General features: G+C 36.9%; 1 protein-coding gene across 3 annotated transcripts in view; it reads right to left on the bottom strand.

The window, feature by feature from the left end:
• The window catches only part of THEMIS (thymocyte selection associated), a 236513-nt gene that overhangs the window by 104713 nt on the left and 115892 nt on the right, over positions 1-15908 (bottom strand). For all 3 annotated transcript variants that reach the window (XM_037844079.1, XM_037844077.1, XM_037844078.1), the window contains exon 4: positions 13541-14589. In XM_037844079.1, coding sequence (XP_037700007.1) covers positions 13541-14589 — 1049 coding nt within the window. The remainder of the gene's footprint in view (positions 1-13540; positions 14590-15908) is intronic.

Here is a 15908-nt window from a genome sequence, read left to right as displayed (position 1 = left end):
TAAAAAGCCTTGATTTCATTCAGTTATGCAATTATGCCTTTATGCCATTAACATTTTGTATAATATTAGCAATGTATCTTCTCTTTCCACCATGTATACAAGATATATAATAATATCTTTCCCACTAAACTGCAGGATTGATGAAAATATGATGTAATATAGTTTGTCTGCCAGTCAATGACACTTTTAGCACCATATCATCAAGTCCAAATTCTTTATTTTTTTTGTTTGTTCTTTGTTTTTTAAGTTACATTCAGTTTTATTGAGATATATTCACATACCATACAATCATCCATGGTATACAATCAACTGTTCACAGTACCATCATATAGTTATGCATTCATCACCCCAAACTATTTTGGTCATTTGATTTTTGATAAGGTTGCCAAGCCCGCTCAACAGAGACAGAACAGTTTCTTCAATGGTGATGTTGGGAAAACTTGATATCCATAAACAAGAGTGAAAGAGGACCTCTATCTCATACCCTATTCAAAAAATTAACTCAAAGTGGATCAAAGACCTAAATATAAACCAATACCACACAACTCCTAGAAGAAAATATAGGAACCATCTTCAAGGTCTAGTGATAAGCAGTAGTTTTTTAGACTTTACACACAAAGCACAAGCAATGAAAGAAAAAATAGATAAATGGGAACTCCTCAAATTTGAATTCTTCAGCGCTTCAAAGGACTTTGTCAAAAGGATGAGGTCTCAATGGGAGAAAATATTTGGAAATCACATGTCTGGTAAGGATTTGATATCCAGCATATATAAAGAAATCCTACAACCCAACAGTAAAAAGACAACCCAATTGAAAATGGGCAAAAGGTCTGAACAGACATCCCTCTATAGACAATATACAGATGGCACATGAAAAGATGCTCAACTTTGCTAGCTAACAGGGAAATGCGAATCAAAACCACAGTGAGATATCATCTTATACCTACTAGAATGGCCAGTATTAAACAGGCAATTGAAAGTGTTGGAGAGGATGTGGAGAAATTGGAACACTTATTCACTGCTAGAGGAAACACAAACTGGTACTGCTGCTGTGGAGGGTGGTTTGTTGGTTCCTCGTGAAGATAAGCAGAAGTGGCTTACGAACCGGCAATCCCACTACTCAGGATATACCCAGAAGATCTAAAAGCAGAGACCCAAACAGGCATTTCACACTCATGTTCATAGCAGAATTATTCACAATAGCCAAAATTTGGAAACAACCCAACTGTCCATCAACAGATGACTGGATAAACAAAATGTGGTATATACATATTATGTAATATTTTTCAGCAGTAAGAAGGAATGAAATCCTGAAGCATGTGACAACATGGATGAGGTTTGAGGACTTTATGTTAAGTGAAATAAGTCAGATACAAGATGACAAGTATTTTATGATCTCACTGACATGAACTCACTATATAATATGTAAATTCAAAGACATAAAATATAGAATATAGGTTACCAGAAAATAGACTGAGGCTAGAGAATGAGGAGTGGTTGCTTAATGTGTGCAGAATGTCTAGCTAGGGTGAATGTAGACATTTGGAAATGGAGAGAGGTGATGGTAGGACATTATTGTGAGAGTAATTAACAGCGCTGAATGGGTGTGAATGTGGTGGAAAGGGGAAGTTTAGAGTCAGGTGTGTCACCAAAAGGAAAGTTGGAGGTTAAAACATGAGAATGTATAACACAATCAATCTTGTGGTGGACAATGTCCATGATTAACTGCACAAATATAAAAAAAGTTCTTTCATGAATTAGAGCAGATATACAGCACTACTATAACGAGCTAATAATTGAGGGGTATATGGGGGAAAATGTACCTATTGCAAACTATGGACTATAGTTAACAGTAATATTTTAATACTCTTTCATTAACAGTAACAAATATACCACACCAATACTATGGGTCAATAATATAGGGGGAAAAGTAGTATGAAAGGATTAGGGTTTTCTTTCTTATTTTTGTTTTTTTCTGGAGTAATGAAAATGTTTTAAATTTGATCATGGTGCTGAATGCACAACTAAGTGATGACACTACAAACCAATGATTGTATACTTCAGATGGTTTCTATGCTGTGTGAATATATCTTAATAAAATTCTATTTATTAAAAAGTCATTATATATAAAATGTACAATTAAGCAATATTTAAAGAAATACAAACAACTTGATTTTTATCTTTTTATCAACCTTCTGCTACAATTATATGATTCTAGTTTTTCTCTGGGTAGCAGTAATAATTTCTGAATTTTTTGGCTTGTGAAATGTTTATCTATAATTCTGACCTCTTTAATGCATTAATTCTTATTGGCCTTTCTCCTGTACAGGTCTGTATTTCTCTTAATGAAGAGAAGTCTGCATATTCTCTCTCAATCTTGTATTATCACCTTGACTTTAAATTCCTAAATTAGTAGTCCTAATTCCAGTCCTAGTTCTAAATCCTGAAGTTCATCCTATCTAAACCCTAAATTATTAATAAAGAGCTTTTACTGATACCAAGAATGATCTAAAACATTCTCTAAAATTCACATGACTCTTGGAGAGTTCAAGGGATTCTCCAGCTTTCTTCTCATTACTGGATCAGGAAAGAAAAATTCTGAGAATGATAAACCTACATTTATGAGGATAGCATCTCAGAAGAAGGTCTCTTTCCTCACCTGATCACTTCCCCTGAACTTTAGGAGCGCAGTTGAAAACTCCACAGTCCACACACAACATTGTAGCCTGCCATCTCTCAAAGACTGAACTTTCCTTTTAAAATGACATCTAAATACATTCAAACATTTGTAAAAAAAAAATGAGAATTTCTAGTTGCTTTACTTAAAGAAGTCATATACATAAATAAAGTCTACTAAGAGTGGTATTACATGTAAAAAAAATAGGTTTGTGTATATGGATAGGAACTTAAGAAGTGAGTATAGATAAAGAGACTGAAAACTGAGCCTTAAGGCTCTTGATCATTTAGAGTAAAGGAACACTGAAGGAGAGCCAGAAAAGAAGACAGAGGAATTGCAACCACTGTAGCACAAGAAACCAGGAGGGTTTGATATCCTGAAGACAAATAAAATACTTCAAAAAGTAAGAATTATTCAACTGTGCCATTTGCTACTCTGTATTCAAATTGTATGAGTCCTAAAGAGTGGCCATAAAATTTGCCAACATTGGTATCAATAGTGACCATGAGACAAGCCTCAATAATCTTATCTGTAAAATGGAAGTTAGAGCAGCACTCACCTCATGGAGCAGGTGGAGGATTAAAAGAAGTAATAATTGCAGTAAGCATCTTCACAGTGCCAAAACAGAGGGAGAGCTTGGTAGTGGGCAGCTCTTGTTTTGATTACAGAAGATTGAGACCAGCCTGTATCACAGACCTTAGGATGTTTTATTGAACACAGGATGCCTGACCACCCTGTGAAAGAGAATTTGGCTAGGGAAGAGTCTAGTTTGAACGGACAATGAAGAAATGATTATAGCTTAGAGGAGAAGCTGGAACCAGAGCCCTCAAGGAGAAAAATAGCCGGAGGAAGGCAGTTCCCATGCCTGGATAACAACTGAGGAAACACAACTGGCATGACTTTGTAATTCATTCCACTTTAAAACTTATAATTGTTCATTTAAAAAAAAATTAAGATTTTAAAGCACTTGATAAGAAATGGTGTATAAAGTTTAGTGATGTAATAAACAAGCATCATGTCGCAAGTTAGAATAATGTTCTCATCTCTGCAGTTATACTAGAAGAACAGATATTTGTTGCTTTTTATATATTTTGTAACCCCATAATTTTACCATCAGCTTTTTAAAATTTTGTGTCTGCATAAAAAGATCAACTTATTAAAATGTATGGCGTTCAGAATTACCTTGTAGTTTTTAATATATAAATTGACTCCTGTTTGGCTAATTTTATAGTCAGGAACCTTTTGATTTTATAAGATTTCCCCTTTCTCTTCCCATCAGATTTTAAATGAGCTATGCAATTTGTTCATGGTAAATATCTTAAATGACAGTATATCTTACAAAGTTGCTAAAAGAAATTTGTTCTATTGAAAGTGTATCTAGCTAATCATTTTAGAGGCTTTCTAAAACATGAGCATATTCAGGTTACATTCTGGATAGAGTATATGAAAAAAAAAAAATCTAGTGCTGTAAAAGATTGACTGAAAGTTTTCCCTAAAACAATGGATTTGAGTCCTTTATGAAGTTTTAGAATGTTTATGGACTCTCTGGTCTCTTAAATTCAAAGTTTACTTTCACTTACTACTCTCTTCTATATTTTAAAGCAAATCTTTTTCTTCTTAAATTTCTACTTTTCAAAATTTGAAACAAAAGATACTGATTTTTGGAAACCTATCCTTATACATGCCTTCGTAGCCGCATTAAGCTCATTTTCTATCTTAAATTTACCCAGTAAAATTAGTTTGGGAAGCAAAGCATAATATTTTCATTGATATAGATCTGACATCAATGAAAAAGAAACCAAAAGATTAAAAGTAGTGGTTGGTTTGCAAGAAACTGGGAAGTTGTAGCAAAACTCATTTTCTCAAATGTATGGCTTACGTTTTATCAATTTATTTCTAGGAAACTTTTTTATTCTAAAATAAATTCAGAACTGATAAATATAGTAATGGAAAATTCAGATAAATCAGTTTGGAAAACTGCAAAGTCAGCTGGAACTTATCTCCTCTGCTTTTCTCCATCTACTTTGTTTTGTAAAATGTAAAAAACAAAACTGAAGATACTGAGCTCAAAGAATAGAACTTAAAATATCTAGTGCGCCCACACTCAACTCAAAGATTTTAGGCACTAAAATTCCTATAGGAATTATAGAACTTTGGCATTCAAATGCTCTATCTTCATACATCTTGTGCCTTGAATGTCTCAGACTACCAATTCTTCTGTTACTGCTGGTCATTTCTAAACAGGGATTTCCAGGTCATGGACGTTTAAGAAAACAAAAACGACTTGTGCCAGTTTGAATGTATTATGTCCCCCAAAACACCACTATCTTTGATGCAATCTTGTGGAGACAGACGTATTAGTGTTGATTAGATTGTAATTCTTTGATTGAGTATTTCCGTGGAATGTGACTCACCCAACTGCAGGTGATAAGTCTAGATAATTTCCATGGAGGCATGGCCCTGCCCATTCAGCATGGGCCTTGATTAGTTTACTAGAGCACTATATAAGCTCAGACAGAAGGAGCAAGCTTGCTACAGCCAAGAGGGACACTTTGAAGAATGCACAGGAGCTGACAGAGGAGCTGCAGATGAGAGACAGTTTGAAAACGGCTGTTGAAAGCAGACTCTTGCTCCGGAGAAGCTAAGAGGGGACAAACGCCCCAAGAGCAACTGAGAATGACATTTTGAAGAGGAGCTGTGGCCTAGAGAGGAACATCCTGGGAGAAAGCCATTTGAAACCAGAACTTGGAGTAGAAGTCAGCCACATGCCTTCCCAACTAACAGAGGTTTTCCAGACACCATTAGCCATCCTCCAGTGAAGGTACCCAATTGTTGATACATTACCTTGGACATTTTATGGCCTTAAGACTGTAACTGTGTAACCAAATAAATCCCCTTTTATAAAAGCCAATCCATCTCTGGTGTTTTGCTTTCTGGCAGCATTCACAAACTGGAACACTCCTCTAACCTTCTTAAAAGCCAGAAATCTTATGTGAAGTAATGTACTTGAAACTTCATTCAATCATTTTGCCCATCCAGTAGGAAGAATAAATAATTTAAAAAATTAATTCCCATGTTTATGAAGCTAAAATTAAGTTTCACGCACACATACACACACACATATACACATATACACACATACATGCACATAAACAACCATTAACATTGAAATTATGAATAATACATTTGGCAGTATTTTAGATCTTGACTCCACAGAGTGGTGGGAAGGAACATTACTAATTAATTTTGTTTGTTTTTAATCACAAGCCCCACTCCATTTGGACATTTCCAGTGTTTGAAAGTTCAAAGAGGGTCAAAGTTTTGGTTCATTCAAACTATTTTCAGGTGGGAGTGTATTTGGTCTTCTCAGAATGAAAACAATGTTCTCTAGACATAAAATCTTTAGAGAAATTTAGTGTTTTATTTTTTATTTAACAACTTGTTATTTTTGGTGGTAAATACTTTAAAACTAGGCAATATTTCCTGTTGTCTTACTTTGGACTGTTCTTTTTCATTGTACACTAATTTAGAACAAACTCAGCTGTCCAGCTAGAAGTATTAACGTAGTGCCTGTCATGTTTAGAGCAAAACCTTGAAAGTTCAAATTACTCTCCCACTTCCAGAAGCACAGGACTTATAAAAACTGTGCACACCCCATTGTGCACAGATCACTACTGAGGTTTCAGTTGGAACTCCAGTTTGGCTGATTTTCAACTCAGCACTTCTCTTATTTATCCTTTTCCTTCCTTCCCACCCTTTTCATGTCCTCCTACTATAGTTGGTTGTATACAGACCCGTTCCATTTACCTAACGGCAAGTCTCAGGCAGCTCAGAAATCATGTTTTATTCATCTGCATGTGTCTTGCACAATGAACAGCTCAAATATCTGCTAAAAAGATACTAAAATGTATCTCACAGTCAACATTTGTCAACTTTTTAAAGGAAGGCCATAAGTCTCCTTTATTTTTCTTATTATCCATATACAATAACCACATTTTTAAGGATGCTCATGTTCTCCATTTTCATTGTGTGTTCTTTGAAAAATTGTTATAAAAATCATGTTTCCTTATTCAAAGGGAAACAGACTGTCAGCTTCCATTTGAGACCAAGAAGGGACACCCAGAGTAGATAATATCAAGTCTTCAGAAGAATAGACTCAGATATAAATGCAAAGACTCTTAATGCTTTTACCCAGCATCAGGTTAACAAAAACAAAAACAAATCACATCATTTCTGACCAAATCATATAGATCACAACTGAGTACACATAATACTATTCTCTAAAGATCTAGATTTTGCCTTGAAGCATGGTTTTCTTTAATACTCAGCTGCTCTAACTGTCACACCACATCAGAAGCAACTTCTTAACACCAGCTGCAGCTGTTGAAATGTTCTCTCGGCACCTCCCAGGAACTATTGCTTTCCTTCTGCCTTTTCCAGCCCTCACTAATTTTCATACGGGATTTCTTTTTCCTGCTCATTTCACAATTTCACAGTACCTTGCCATTGCTGCCTCCCTTGCTCTTTGCCTTCACGTCTCCTTTGGGTGTTCTTGTCTGACAGAAACCTAGAAATTCCGGTAGCAAAGGAGACACTTGGGCATTAAATGGCCAAACAGAGTTAGTGAAATGCAAGATTTCTGGTCCCAGCTGCAGGCTCTAAAGAAGTAGAGTATCTCATCTTTCAACCAAAGGTTTGTTTTTCTATCTGGTTATAGGCCCTTTCATCAAGATGCAGAAGTTACATTTCTCCTGTGTGGCACTCAGAAGTCATAGCCATATATATCCATGACAGGCCAAAACCCCGATGAGGATATGCTCTTTCAAACTGTAAGAAATTCTTTCTGACACTGAAACTAACCATTGGGGAGGGGGACCCTATCTCACAGTATTCCTATTGAGAACACAATTTTTAGTCCCAACTTCATTTATTTAATCACTTTGTAATATTGTTTTCATCTGATTAAGAATCCAAATACACAGATCTCAAAGACACTGTTTCTACATGATATTGTAAGGCTAAAAATAATTTTGTTGGTCAATTTGTTATGCCTCTCTCTCATTCTTTTGACTCCATACATTTTCTCTCAAATATCAAAGTATCACATTTAAAAAGCAACACCATCCTTCAATGTAAAACCTTGAGGTGGTGTTGAATTCCACCCCCAACCCCCATTCCTGCCAAAAGCTAGAATACCAGTCTCAAGTTTCCACTGCAATCCATTTTTTTCTTATTTAGGTCTCTCCTAAAGCTATCGAACAGTCTTCAATCTTTCTTGGGAAAGCAATTCCTTCAATTTATCATAGTTCTATAACCTTCTGTGACAGTTAAGTTCATGTGTCAACTTGGCCAGGTGATGGTACCCAGGTGTCTGGTCAAGCATGCTCTGGTCTAACTGCAAGGACATTTGTGGCTGGTTAATAAACCAGAAGACTGGTTTATTAAATCATCAGTCAATTGGCTGCAGCTGTGACTGATGACATCAATGAAGGGTGTGTCTTCCACACTGGATTTAATCCAACCAGTTGAAGACTTTTAAGCAAGACAGATAGAGGACCTTCATCTCTTCTTCAGCTAGCTAGCTAAGCATTTCCTGAGGTGTTCATCAAAGTTACCAGTTTGCTGCCTGAGGACTTCATCTAACATCTTCATTGGAGTTGCCAGTTTGCTGCCTGCCCTACAGAATTTGGACTCGTGCATACCCACAGTTGCGTGAGACACTTTTATAAAATCTTATATTTATAGATATCTCTTGTTGATTCTGTTTACCCAGAGAACCCTAACTAATACAGTTACTGTAAGGGTATTTCATGGATTTAAATCATCAGTAAGCTGATTGCACCTATCACTGACTACAACTACAATCAAGTGAGGAGACTGCCTTCAACAATGAGAGAAGGCTCATCCAGTTGGTTAAAGGCCTTAAAAGAAGCGATGAATTCAGCAGTCAGAAGTGAAAATATCCATCTCTACTTCAGCCAGCCAGCTTGTCCTGGGGAACTCATCAGAAACCTTCAATGGAGTTTCTGGCTTACAAACTGCCCTACGGAATTTAGACTTGCCTATCCCCACTGTCATGTGAGCCAATTCCCAGAAAAAAATCTCGTAATATTTACATATATATATACATATATACATATGTATACATATATATATGTATATCCTGTTAATTCTGTTTCCCGAGAGAACTCTGACAAATACAATTGTTCTCATATATTTTTTTTCTTTTGAAAAACTTTATTTTTAACTAATTTTGGGCTCATAGAAAATTTGCAAAAATAGTACAGAAATTTCCTCTACAGGCCTTGCCTATGTTTCCCTAATGTTATCTTTTTTTTATTGTTTTTTTAATTAACTATTAACTATACAAAAAAAATTTTTTAAACACAATAAAAAAATTTTTTAAACAAACCAAAAAATGGGAATAAGAAAAAGACAACTAACCTAAAATAACTACTTTACTTCCAACATTTCCTACTCTACTCCAAGAAAATATACAGACTATAATCCAGCAAAGGAATAAGAAAGACAGATAACCTAAGATAGCAACATTTCTGTGAACTTCTTCCTACTCTCATATATTCTTAATTTCCAAACCTCTTAGATTAACTTAAAGGCTTCATAACTATCAATGGATACCTGCTATAGCTGAATTTGGCTAATACTAAGTACATTTTAGATTCTTACCCTTATATTATCTATATATCTGTCCTATAACTTAACAGCACAAGAGATGATCTAATAAACTTAATGACCCATTGGGAAGGCAAAAGTAAACTCATATAAAGAAGCATCTGATTTTCTTCCCTAAGCATGTAATAAGGCATTTTAATGAGCTAAATGACTTGGAATATTTAAACTCTGAATAGCCCTTCAAACTTGTTCTGTAAATTTAAAGCAATAGACCACATACAGCCCCAAATCTTAAGGGCATGTTTTCAATAGCTGCTTCTTGCCTTGTTGCCTGTAAAGTATAAAAATGTTCTAGCCAATCACTTCAAAAGCATTCATGATAAAAGAGCTTTAATACAGATATCGAAAGAATCATAAAGGAAATATATGAAAGGATGACATGGTGATATAACAAATAATTGGTACAAGACTTTTTTTAAGCATATTATGCAGATTGTAACAGAGATTCTGCTTATATTACAAAATAATTAACTAAGCAAGCTCCTATCTTCATGGTGAGAAAAATTGTTGAAAATGAGGTCAGTAGGTCTGACAAAGGTAAATTACAGTGGCTTCTAGCATTTTAAAGTGATTCCAAAGAAAATATTTTGCTTTATTCCCACACTGATGGAACTGATTAGAAACAAAAAAGTCATAGATCCTTCTAAACTGTCTGGTAACTCTCATTCAAAGCAGGAATTCCCAAAAACAACACTGATCTACCTATGGTTCTTTAGCTTCTGCCATACCCTTTTTTGGGGGCAAGAAATATGTTCCAGCATATGACACCATAATTGGTATCCCTTTGATTTCCAATCAGTGTTGAAAGTGTTGTAAATGGAAAATAAGTCTCTATTCTTTCCCACGTAACAGTTCTTTAAGTGTATAAAATAATAATATCAATAATAAGACTTTCAAATTTAGATGATCACTAAATTTCCATCAATCATTCCTCAAGTGGAAATCGCACAGAACCTCTTAACTTCTTAACGAATGTCTATTAACTTAACCTCTCTTAACAAACTTCGGTTAACTGATACTTTTCTCCAGAGTTGTAATTCAGAATTGGACACTGTCGCAGCCCCTGGCCCAAGCAAAACAGGCCTGAAGAAGTTGTCGTCACACAACAGACTGTGTGACTTGGGCAGCTGATGTTTAACCTATTGTCTTCATAAACCGCTAGACAAAAAATGGTAAATTAACCTTAAAATGTAACTTTACAATGTGAAATGGGAAGTAGCAGGAGGTGAGAAACTCTTGGTCTCAAAAAGGAGCAAGTTGTAAATGGTCCCCAGACCTCCCGCCATCAAGTGTTAATAGTTTACTTCCTTTATAACACTCTTGTGGTTATCTATTGGATCACCACCACCCACCCACCCAACGTCACAAGACTCGGTTCCCTGGCTTGTACTCTTGGGAATATCTTTGTCTCGAACCCTTATAACTGGCTTGTTGTCCTCTTTAAGTGTGTGGTCAACTTCCCTGCGAATGCAGCACCTGCCCAGCGAGAGAGTGCCGTGATGACCTCTACACGACTTCTCACCCTGTAAGCAAGCCCTGAATAAAAGTTCATGTATCAGAAAATGCCTGGTGTCTTCTTTGGCTTCTGGACTGGCAAAGCCCTCAAGGGCTGCAACAGCCACACTATTTCCATGCGGTGTGTGACCTGTTAATTCTGAACTGGACTCACTATTCCATGCAATGTCTGACCAGTGAACAAGCAGTTAGGAATGATTAACTTGATCTGGAATCCTACATCTATGAATTTGGTCAAAGTTCACATTAGCTATACTTTAGTAGTCTTGATATAGCCCTGTTGTTTTGTGAGCTTATCTCTTAATAAAATGCTTGGATCATTTTCATATGGCCTTCCATTGAAAGATATTTTCTTAATTTTAATCTCTTTTTCTCTGTTAATGCCTTCTTGCTGGTTCAAGACTTTAAATTTCTTCTTCCTTCTGGATTGTAGTATATTCTGTTCTTTTGTCTCTCCAGACCTTCTCCTAACTGTGGTTCTAATATCTATATTATTTGAAGCAACAGGTCCTCACTCCCTTTCACGCCAATCATGTATCTAGTTTGGCTTACCAATAAGTTGATTAAGCCAGGAGATAAATGAGCATATGATCTCATAAAGATCCTTCCCTTTTTAAAATTAAAATCATTCAGAGAGATTCCATTCTTCTCTAGTGATGGAACCATAAGACGTGAGAGGCAGGAACTGTCAGCAATAGTGCCACTCATGTGAATAAACTTAGCTTATGAAAATAAAACCAATGTGTAATGAAGAGTAGAGACCATTCTGGCCCTGTTTGTGATCCTGGTTCTACTTCTGGAAGCTTAGCTGTACCCTTAGATTCTCCCTGGGTACATGAGCTAATAAATTTTTAAAAAAAGAAAAACTTCATCATTGGCAACTAGAGTCCTAACATATGTTGATTTTGCTCTCTAAGGTTTTTCTTCATCCCTTCCAACTTTACATGACTACAGCAAACTGCCACAAACTTGATGGCTTAAACAACACAAACTTCTTACCGTGCAGTTCTATGAGTCAGAAATCTGGCACAGGTCTTGTGGAACTAAAATCAGGGTCTGGACAGGCCTGCATTCCTTTATGGAGGCTCTGGGGAAGAATCCATTTCCCTGCCTTTTCCAGCTTCCAGAGGCTGTCTGCATTCCTTGGCTCATGGTTCCCTTTCTCCATCTTCAAAGCAAACAACACTGCCTCCCTCTGGCCATTCTTCCATAGTCTCTTCTCCCTCTGACTCTTACCTCACCTCAGAAAGATTCTTTTAGGGATGCATGTGGTTACCTTGGGCCTACCTGGATAAACCAGGATAATTTTCCCACCTGAATTCCTTAATCACATCTGCAAAGCAGCACAGTCACAGGTACCAGGGATTTGTGTATGGTCATCTTTGGAGAGCCATCAGTCTGCCTAAATTATACCCACTAAAAACGAGAAAAGTCTTCCATCTCACATCATCCAACTCAGTGATAAAAATAGGTTGAACACTGAAGCAAAAGACACCCTCCACATTGATACGAGTGATATTATGATCTACAGCATAAGACAATATTATTCAGAAACGGTGTTTGATTAGAAGTGACTCCTTCAAAACTATTTTTTCTGGAAAGGAAATTTCAACTGGTTTTATTTTTTTCTGAAGATGAGTTTGGAGATCTTTATTAGATTTCCCCAGCACACAATCAGTTTGCAATCTTCGAAATGTAGAATTAAATGTATTTCCATATCCACATAGTTGAAGCCCAAGGCTGCTCTCATTCCTAAGTATAGAGTGTAAACACAGCATCTCTCTTTGTTTTACTAATTGCTCTGTTTCCCCAAGTTGCTAGCACAACATCTGCTAGGCCAGAATGCTCTCCTTCCACCCCTCATAGAATCACTGATGGATAAATGATCTCCCCATCCTGGTATGGAGGCAAGCTCTTTCCAGGCAGCCAGCAGGAAGTTTTCAAAAGACAAAGACCTTAAGCAGAAATGTAGCTGAAATCCCCCAAATTTTTAGAGTAGTAATGGTGCTGTTCACTCTGTAATGATCTCACACTGCCTGAAATTTTATTGATTTTGTTTTTCAATAGAACTGTTAGAGATAGCAACTCTAAGATAGGCAGAATGTAGGCAGATGCTCACATTCTCACACACAGTTCTGCCAAGATATTTTTACATCATTCTGCACATAAAACAAAATGAAGACATGTGTTATAGATGCACGCTACCAGTATCCCCCTACCCCGACTCCCAACCTAGAAGGGAGTTTATTGTAAGCTCATTTCCTGGATGAAGTATTAAAACAATTCTACCTAGAAAAAATGAACAGCATTTCCAAAATAAAAGAGATTTGCTTCTGGGGCACCTTATAAAACATTCTTAATTACCAAAACCCATTGAAATGGCAATTTGGGTCAACATATCCAAATGTCATCCCTTCTATTTCTAATGCAACATAAACATCATGCCACTTCAACCAATTAAGCATCAAAATACAAAATGCTCCAACAGCTTATGCACTGCTGATGTTTATTCATCTACTGTGCATCAAGACGGCTCACTTCAAATATGGTAGGAAAGAAAGAAATGTAGGCAAAAAAGCAAGCTCAGAACAGATTTGAAATAGATTGCTTCAAGAAAAATTCTGTAGAGGAAATAAGACAAAATTATAACCTTACCTTGGGAGACTTAGGCAGACCCACTATCTCTTCTTCCACTGAGGTTAACGGAGTTAACTTTGTTTCCACCACTGTGGGATGTTTGGGAGGACGAGGTGGAGGATGCAAGAAAGAGCTTTCATATCTCCGCATCATATAATATTGTTCTTCAGTGATCTCTTCTACCAGAGTCTTGACTGTAAACAATCCTGTTTCCCGAAACAGATTACTAACTAGCTGTACAGTCATATTCAAGCGGCCAGCAGGAATTTCCCAGCACTCCCTGGGGTTGACAAAGTCACTTATGAGTAGATAAGAGTCTGTGATCTCTTCCTCCAACTGCAGTCCTGGGGTAGCAGCCAAAATGTCCTCTTGAATGGAAAGGTCTCTCACAGACACCTTCACATTGAAGGGCAGGCGGAACTGTGTACAGAGCTCAGAAATCTGGTACCGTTTCTTATCATGAATCACCTCTACAAAATTTCCTTCCATGTACAAAGGGAGCAGTGCTGCCTCATAAGACTTTTTGAGGATTTTTTCACAGGCCAGAATGTCCACCACTGTTTTGATTCCCTCACAGAGGATTTCAGTAGTCTGTGAGTGATGCACTAGAAACTGGTCCCCGACACTTACCGATGACAGCTCATCATGAGGGGAATGAAAGGCTTTGGTGGCCACCACATGGAGAGGCTCCTTTTCACTCTTAGCTATCTCTAGGTCATAGGCAGTTGGGAACTCCCGGGGTCGCCGCTTGAATTTGCCTTTATAGTTAGTGGGGATCAAGAAGTGTCTTTTAGGAAAATTGCTTCTAATTTCTGAAGCTAAGATTCTCGAAGCCTGGTATTTTTTGTGAATCACAATGGTTTTCCCAGGCTGTAAAATGCTTCTGGGTAGCTGGTTTCCAAGAGGCCCTTCTATGACTTCAGCTACTATGGGAAACTCTTTACTGGTCATTTCCAAAAGATCTTCTGTAGATAAGAGCTGAAGAAACCAGTTAGCATCGTAAGAGTCAGTAATGTCTTTGACTTCAACATCTAAATTGGGGAGGATGCGGACTATATCCTTCTGGACTGGAAAAAAGAAAAAAAAAGGACTATGACATTTTGTTATAAAAATGTTTGCTATGAACATTGGGGACTGGCGGCTTGATATGCTGAGCTCTCTGTCTTGGGGCTGGCCCCTACGAAGCTTGTTGCTGCAAGGAGAGGCTAAACCTGCTTATAATTGTGCCTAAGAGTCTCCCCCTGAGTACCTCTTTGTTGCTCAGATGTGGCCTCTCTCTCTAACTAAGCCACCTTGGTGGGTGATCTCACTGCCACTCCCCCCTACATGGGACCTGACTCCTAGGGGTGTAAATCTCCCTGGCAAAGCAGGATATGACTCCCAGGGATGAATCTGGATGGGGCATCGTGGGATGGAGAACATCTTCTTGACAAAAAGGGGGATGCAAAATGAAAAGAAATAAAGCTTCAGTGGCTGAGAGATTTCAAATGGAGTCGAGAGGTCACGCTGCTGGACATTCTTGTGCACTATATAGATAACACATTTTAGGTTTTAATATATTGGAATAGCTAGAAGTAAATACCTGAAACTACCAGACTCCAACCCAGCAGCCTTGACTCTTGAAGATGATTGTATAACAATGTAGCTTATAAGGGGTGACAGTGTGATTGTGAAAACCCTGTGGATCACACTCCCTTTATCCAGTGTATGGGTGGATGAGTAGAAAAATGGGGACAAAGCCTAAATGAAAAATAGGGTGGGATGGGGGGGTGATTTGGGTGTTCTTTTTTTATTTTTATTTTTTATTCTTATTCTGATTCTTTCTGGTGTAAGGAAAATGTTCAAAAATAGATTGGGGTGATAAATGCACAACTACAAGATGGCACTGTGAACAGGTGATTGTACACCATGGATGATTGTATTGTATGTGAATATATCTCAATAAAACTGAATTTTAAAAAACAAAGTTAAAAAAATGTTTGCAATGAGATAGTATAAGAATCTCCTCCGGTGCCATAAATTTCATTGAAAACAAACTTCATATGAACATAATATAATACTTCTTACATATGACTTTCTCCTTTCATATTTTAGGATGAAACAGATTAAATATAAAATTAACACTCCTAAAACTATTGCTTAGCTTAAGAAATATTTGTTAACTGGTATATTGGAGACTTAGGAACTTCACCAAAATCACATCCTTCTTGCTATAGCCTAAGGATAATCACTCTCCTGAATTTAGTGCCAATCATTACCTTGTTTTCTTTATGGTTTTATCACATCCAAAAGATGCCACAAACACTGAGTTAGCCAATACTGAATGATTGCTTTTAGGGCAATACAGGATTAGGTTTCTGTGAGCCTTTGGTAATCATATTTTCAT

This window comes from Choloepus didactylus, chromosome 7 (assembly GCF_015220235.1).
Source record: "Choloepus didactylus isolate mChoDid1 chromosome 7, mChoDid1.pri, whole genome shotgun sequence".
NCBI lineage: Eukaryota > Metazoa > Chordata > Mammalia > Pilosa > Megalonychidae > Choloepus > Choloepus didactylus.
Note: the sequence above shows the minus strand (reverse complement) of the source record. Positions and strands in the feature narration are given on the sequence as shown.